The 6,977-nt window shown below is 50.5% G+C and overlaps 1 protein-coding gene across 4 annotated transcripts in view; it reads left to right on the forward strand.

The window, feature by feature from the left end:
* Positions 1–6,550, forward strand: part of NR6A1 (nuclear receptor subfamily 6 group A member 1) — a 92,389-nt gene extending 85,839 nt beyond the window's left edge. For all 4 annotated transcript variants that reach the window (XM_074608700.1, XM_074608701.1, XM_074608702.1 and 1 more), the window contains one exon: positions 155–6,550. In XM_074608700.1, coding sequence (XP_074464801.1) covers positions 155–243 — 89 coding nt within the window. In that variant the 3' untranslated portion in view covers positions 244–6,550. The remainder of the gene's footprint in view (positions 1–154) is intronic.
* Positions 6,551–6,977: the final 427 nt, after the last annotated feature.

Genomic DNA, 6,977 nt, shown 5'->3' on the forward strand with positions numbered 1-6,977 from the left:
TGTCTAATGTAGCAGTAGGATGATTAACTGTTTCTCTGAGAGGTTCAAGGTAAAACCATCGCCAGCGTTGCTGGCTTAGGTGTCTCTGAAATCTGATTCAGGAGTGGCTGCTAATTCTGGGTTGTTTTGTTTTTGTTTTTTTTTTTCTTACCAGGAAAAATGGTGAACGTCCCCCTGGAGCAGCTGCCTCTCCTTTTTAAGGCCGTTCTACATTCCTGCAAGACGAGTGTGAGCAAAGAGTGAGCCCAGCTCGCCCCGGCCGGTGCCTTACGCTGTGCCGCAGGCAGGGAGCTGGCTCACCCCGGGAGAGGGGCAAACGCCATCGGGCAGGCGACGGGGCAGTGGCCGTCCCTGCCGTTGTAGCAAGAATCTTTTTTGGGTTGTTTTTTTTTTGTTGTTGTTTTTTTTACTCTTTTTCCTATATATTTATTTCACGACAGAGTTGAATGTATGATCTTCAACACGATGCACATGGTTCTGTATGAATGCAGCAGATGCATTCTCCAGCGGTTTACAGAATGTGAAGATGTTTAATGTTACAGTGTTTGTTAGGGTTAGTTCTTTTGTATTTTGGGGGCTGGGGACCGAGATGACTAAGACTACCTCAAGGAGAAGATGCTGTTCGCGCACTGCTCTTTCCATGATTTGTACCCAAAAGCATTTGTCGTAGAGAGCAAACGGCCTCACCACATCGACAGAGCTGTTAGTGTCCCAAGTGGACAATTTTGCAGAAGTGGGTGTTAGAGAAGTGCCAAGCTTTTTTTCTTAAAATATAATAATAATTTTAAAAAGGCAGGGAGTGGAGATGAAGGAAGGGTCTGTCTCACCAGTTGGTTTCTTTTCCCCGGACACTTTTCAGGTGCGGGTGGTAGCTCCTGCGCTTTCCCTGAACCCTGTTCCAGCGGGATCGTAGTGCTCCCAAGGGGTGAGGGGTTGCTGCCGTGTCCCCTCCTGGGGGCTGCAGGAGGGGGCTCTGTCCCCAGCCTGACAGCCAGACTCTCGCTGCCGCTGCACACCTTCTTGTCGGACTGAAACCGCCTTGCTGCAGTTCCTAGCAGGCTCCTGGCGTTACACAAAGGTACTCTTGTTGCTAGAGAACTGCAAGTAATTTCTCATCACTTCCTCAACATCCATTTTAGGTTCACAAAAGCAGGAAAAACCTACTTAGAGAAGAGGCAGGATTGCCCCTTCTAGCGTATTCCTCCAAGGTGGTGTCTGACCACTGCGGAGCTTCTGCATTGCAGCAACCCCAAGCAGCCCGTTACGGGGACAGTTAATGCACCCTGCGGTTAAATGTGACCTGTGTAACGGGACAGGGGACTCCAGTGTCCTCTGGCGTGGCATTCCCTGCTGGACTCAGGGAATGCACGATCCATAGTCGTATCCTGCCAGGACTGTTCTGCTGCTTGTGGAATCCCTTCTCACCAGGAAGAAATGGGTTCACTGCAGTACTTGGTAAACTGTTCTGTCCTAGGTGTTGCAAGGTTTGGGGTTTCCATCTCGCAACCTCCACAGCCCACCGCCGCACAGAGAACTGGTTTGATGACGGCTGGTTAGCTGTTTGAGTAATTGTGAAGTGCTGGCGGTTATCTGAACTGGGGTGCCCTCATGGGTAACCTCGTGGCTTCCTGCTCGTGGTGGTAGTGGGCAAGTTGGATGAGATGCTCTTGTTCTCATCTCCGTCGTTAAGAACTAACGTTCAAAGACTCGGTCACTCTTGCAGGCAGCTGTGTCGCCCTGGCTGGATTTCCTTCTCTGTGTCCTTAGATATGAATCTGACGTTTATGTAGCAAGAAGGTTCATCAACAAATTTTTGAATGCTGTTTTAAAAATGTTTCGGGAAACAACTTCAGTTCCGTCAGGGTAGGGGAGCCAGCTGCTACCTTTTTGTCTTGTCCTGTGGCACCGAGCGAGTAGTGCTCAGAGGTACTGAAGCTGCCGCGAGACCAAAATGAACGTGATGGTGAACAGGAGAAAAGTCTCATTCACCAAAGCCATGTTTCCTTCCCCTTCCCGCAGTGGGCGCTGCCTCGGTTGTGACCCCTGCCTTGGCCGCCCCTGCTCGCTGGGACCTCTCTGGGCCCCGCTGCTGGCTGGCCACCGACCCGCGGCGCCATCGCCACCTTTGCCATGCCGCTTGGGCATCTCTCAGCTCGACGGTTTCCCTTTCCTAAAAGTCCACAAGCTGCTCATTTCTCATTATTTAAAGAGGATGTTACGGGTAACAGCTGCTGGGCGCAGCAGCAGCTCAGCTTGAGAGAGCTTCACAACCCAAAGGCGGTTCCGTCGATCTCATTTACTTTTACTGACTGTAAAATGAGACCAGCGCGTGTTTCTCAGGAAAGCCTTCTGCATACAGCCTATACCTCAAGTGTAAATGGGAAGATTTTAGTATATCTGTTTGTAAGTTAGAAAGTATTTCTCAGCTTTTAAGTTTAATTTCCAAATAGCTTGATATGATCTTTTTATTACGGGTTATCTTCTGGCTTGCTGTTTTATACACTCAAGGAATTGTTAAAATTGCATAGGAGTAATTTTATTCTACAGTTACTGAATTATTATAATCTGTTGATGAATAAGAGTTTGTTTTAATTAGTGTACATAAAAGCAGTCATCTTATTGCCAAATACCCAACAAAAATAGTCTATTAGGTATTCTGTGTTTATCCAAAATAGACTCCCAAGACTAATGCTGTACCAACAACAAAAAGCCTAAATTCATTTATGATGACGAATGGACAAGAAGCTTCTACTTTTTGTTGTATAACGCAAATTTTACAAAGGTTGATTGGCAGCAGTATCCCTTACCAAATAACCCATTTGTTGTAGGGAGTCGAAAATCCTTACTAAACTGACAAGTAAGGAGGAAGGTAATACACCGACCAGAACCTCGCTCTCCGGACGGTCATTCTTAATATCTTCTGCACCAAGTCCTCTAACGACTTGTGTTTTTTAAACAGGGTAAAGTGAATGTGTTGCATTGCAAACTCAGGTATTACGAGAAGGTAGGAATGTAGCTAGAGACGTAGAGACGTTAGGTCAGGCACTAGATGTATTTGTGAATTTGGTTTGAAGGACACCCTGGAAAGGTTGGAATTTTTGTTCCATTCTTCACGTAACATTCGGTTTACAGGGACTCATATTTTATTTGTGCTTAATGCTAGTAGGGGGAAGTTCATTATCTTTGGTATCTATCTGCTGTTGCTTATCTGACCTTCTGTCATAGAGGAATCAATCAACAATAATAGTCTTTGGTAGAATTTTCTGCCATGACAAGTCAATTTTTATCCCCGATTTGAAAGATAAATTGGCTGACTGACCCCCTCCTCTCCTTCATAGCGTTTGTGCAGATGGAAAGCTGAAGAGTTACTTTTAATCTGAACAGAGATTTGGGACATAAATTTGAAGTGCTCAGGCATTCGGAGGGGCTCTGCCGAGGTGTCCGAGTTGCTGTTTTACGGCTGGAAGCGCATCGCCCGGCGCAGAAACGGCCACTGGGGTGCTCGGGGATGCCAGGTACCTCCAAACCGATGGGCTCTGGGCACAGCAAAATTGACGCAGCAGGAGCCAACTCTTCAGCCGTTTTTCATCTGCGTTAGCTACTTTTCTAATTGTTAATAATGCCAGCGGCATTTGTTTTTTCTCATCTCGTGGCTGCCAGCCCGCAGTGCTGCGCAGAGGCGCTGCGAGCTTCGGGTCATCGGGGTGCAGCTCTGGATTTTCCTGTAATTCTTAAATCCTGAGCTTTTGCCGTCTCCCACCACACAAAGCCCAGAGGGGGAACTCGGCATTTGCGGGGTGGTCAGTCGGATCGCCAGTTGCGGGGCACCCGCTGCCGGGGAGCTGCCCCCCGAGTAGCACCCGTTTCCCTGGTGCTGTGGGGATGCTTTGAGCGAGGCCGCGGGAGCCGGTGGCGCCAGCAGAGCCAGCGGGGCACCCGCGTCGAGTGCCGCTGGCCGCCCGTCCCCCCCTCGCCACGCACCTGCCCTTCGCTCTTCAGACTCTGGCGCAGAACTGCAGCCGCCTCAGGTTAAGGAGTTTGTCTTGTCCTTCAAACCAACCTTCTTTTTAAAAAAAAAAAAAAAAAAAAAAAAAAAAAAACCAAACTTGAATTTCTTTTATCTTTACTACATTTTTAAAAACGAGAAAAAAAAATATTCTCCTGTGAATGTGCTATTTACCATTCATTCTTTCTTCTTTCTTGGTTCTGATTTGAAGCTATGAAGCTTGGTGTCTGTGAAAATGTTGTTATTTCTGTATTTCTCAGGATAATAAGCGGCAATCATCCCTGCCACACGAAAGGCAGGAGAAAGGGGGAAACTTGGGGAACTAGTTTAAGTATGAAGCTAATTTTTAAGTTGTAGATGATGTGTAAATCGAGGGTAATGCATAGGACGTCAGTATCAAGCTGTGGCGTTTCTCTGGGTTCACGGTGTGTTGTTTGCAATACACAGAAGCTCAGGGATAAGTATTTAAAATGTGACCCAGAGAAACCCTAGTTTTGATGTTGCAACAGTTGCTTCTTTCGTGACTTGTTTGGAGGACCCACTGAAAGCGGAATAAAGCCCCGCCCTGGAGATTTTTTGGGGAAAAAACTTTCAGTTGGGCTTGTGGGAAGTTTGCCTACTGGAGGCTCAGGTCTAATGGGAAGAGCACCCGGAAGGCACGGGGTGCCGTTCGGGCTGTGGGGAGGTGGTGGCTGGGGAGTGCAGCCCCTCCGTCCTGTGGCGCCTGGCCCTCCTCACCGGCGCTGTTGGATGGGGAAATAACAAAGTGTTAAAATACCACCGGTTTTGGTAACTTCACGCTTTCACTGAAGGCACATCAGCTCCTACGGCTGGGAGAGGTTTGTCTGTATTTCCACATTACCTCATCCTTCTGCTTTCGGTGTTAAATGTGTTTGAGTGCTTGTGGAAAAAGGGGAAAATGGGAATTTCTCAATGTATTGACTGGCTCCCTGGCGGCCAGTCCCAGTGTTCTGTCCTCAGTCTGTCGCTTATGAGTTAGAGCGTCTCGCCTTCTGGTCAGCACAACTTTCTCGTCGTGGCTGGGTGAGGCTGTAGACTCAGACTGCTCAAGGAAGTCACTGGCCTGTGGAACTGGCTCCGTTACGGCTGCCAGGAGCCACCAAAGGCCTGTCCAGCCGATGCAGCCGTGGGCAGTGCCGGCACCGAGCACCAGTCTGCAGCGCTGAAACCCCCCTTCCCGGCACTCCCACTGGCCGGGATCTGCCAATCTGAGTTTAAACCAGCTCCGCAAAAAGCTGGTGAGGCCAATCCAGGCAATATCTTCCCCTTGAAAAAAAGTAATTAAGAAAGAGCTCCTGTGCAGCTGACCTCTAACAAGTCTATGAAAGAAGCAACATGGTTCAGTGGAAGAAACGCCCCCAAGGGCAAAAAGAAACAGAAATTGAAACCAGATGACGATCAACCTTAACAAAGCCTTTTGTGATTCATTGTTTTCTTTCAATTTATAAAATGTCTTGTAATAGTTGATAACATTATTGACTCAATTTCCATAACAAAACTACCTCGTGTGACATCCTGTTTATCATCTCAAAGGGATTGTGTGGAAAAACAAAATCCTGCCAGTGTTTGTTGCCAGTGAAGAACCGGGCGGGCAATGGCTGGAGTATTTTTTGCCCTTCCCATGGGTTGTGGCTGGTTCCTGTTGCTGCCACAGCGTTTCATTCTGCGGGATTTGACTTTGCGTCCCACCTGGCCCCCCGGCGATGCACACCCTGCTGTAGCCAGCACCGCTGTGCCATGGCAGTGACCGCCGTGGCCCCTGCCGCACCGAGCCGCTGGTTACAGCGTGGGCAGTGTGCTGTGGCTGTGGCCGTGTGTCCCCAGAGTGGCTCTTGCCGGTTTATTTTTTGTTGGTGCCCATCAAGCCACGGGCCTGGTTCCAGCTCTGTCCGGGTGCAGGTGTGATGCAGAGGCTGCGGTTGTAGCCTGGGACCTCGCAGAGCCCTTGTGCATACGTCCTGGGCGAGGGCGTGCTAGGCAGCTCGAGAGGGTTTGCTGCTTGTGTCGGCCCCTCGCTGATTTAGGGGACATCTCCAAGGTGGGTTGGTCCTGGTCTTCAGGTCCTTCCACTGATGTTCCAGGTGATGGTTTCTCCCGGTAAAACACTTCATTTTTCCCACGATCCCTTGCTTAAATCAGGGAAGCAGGATGTTGCCTCGGCATGACACACGGTGAACGTTGGCACGCTCAGAGCCGGTGCTGGGGCAGGAGAGCGCATCCGGCCACCCTCACCCCGCAGCGCCCAAGCTGGAGCGGGCACCATGCGGCGCCTCTCGGGAGCCGCCTCTCCGTCACTACACTACGACCAAATGAATGTTTCTGCCGGCACGTCTGGGGCACGCCGTGGCACAGCCGGTCCCCCTCGTGGGGTGGGACCGGCATGGGTCCCTGTCAGCCTGACCTGCCCCTGCTCCGCTGCGCTGCTCTGTGACTTGACTACCTGTGGAAATGTGACCAATAAGTGTTGAACGCATGTTTAGCGAGTGTTAGCTGTATGAACTAATAAATGTGAATTGTTCTGCACCGGTGGCATCTGCTGTTTGCTTGCACCGTCCTGCTTCAGCTCTCCCTTGGTCGTGAGGGTGGTGGAGCCCAGCGCTGCCCTGCCGGCGGCCTTCCTGCGGTGGAGCAGTGGGGGCTGAAATCGCTTGTGGGTCTGGGAAAGCCTCGGTGCCCTTGATGTGGCTGGGGATTCGGGAGGGTGCACGAGCCCTGCTGTGGGCTGGGGGTCCTGCATGGCAGGAGCTGAGGGGGGGTCCCTGCTCTGGGACAGGAGCGGGTGCTGTGCCAAAGCAAAGGTTTGCATGGTCTTCTGGACCCTGCCATGTGATGGACACGTGGTGGTCTCCTTCCCTGCCCAGGTCCCAGAAGAGAAGGTAGGAGGACAGGTTTTCTCCATTTGGTCATCGCACTGTTGGCATGCACAGCACGGCCATGTCACCGCTGTCAC

Source organism: Larus michahellis, chromosome 15 (assembly GCF_964199755.1).
Source record: "Larus michahellis chromosome 15, bLarMic1.1, whole genome shotgun sequence".
Classification (NCBI taxonomy): domain Eukaryota; kingdom Metazoa; phylum Chordata; class Aves; order Charadriiformes; family Laridae; genus Larus; species Larus michahellis.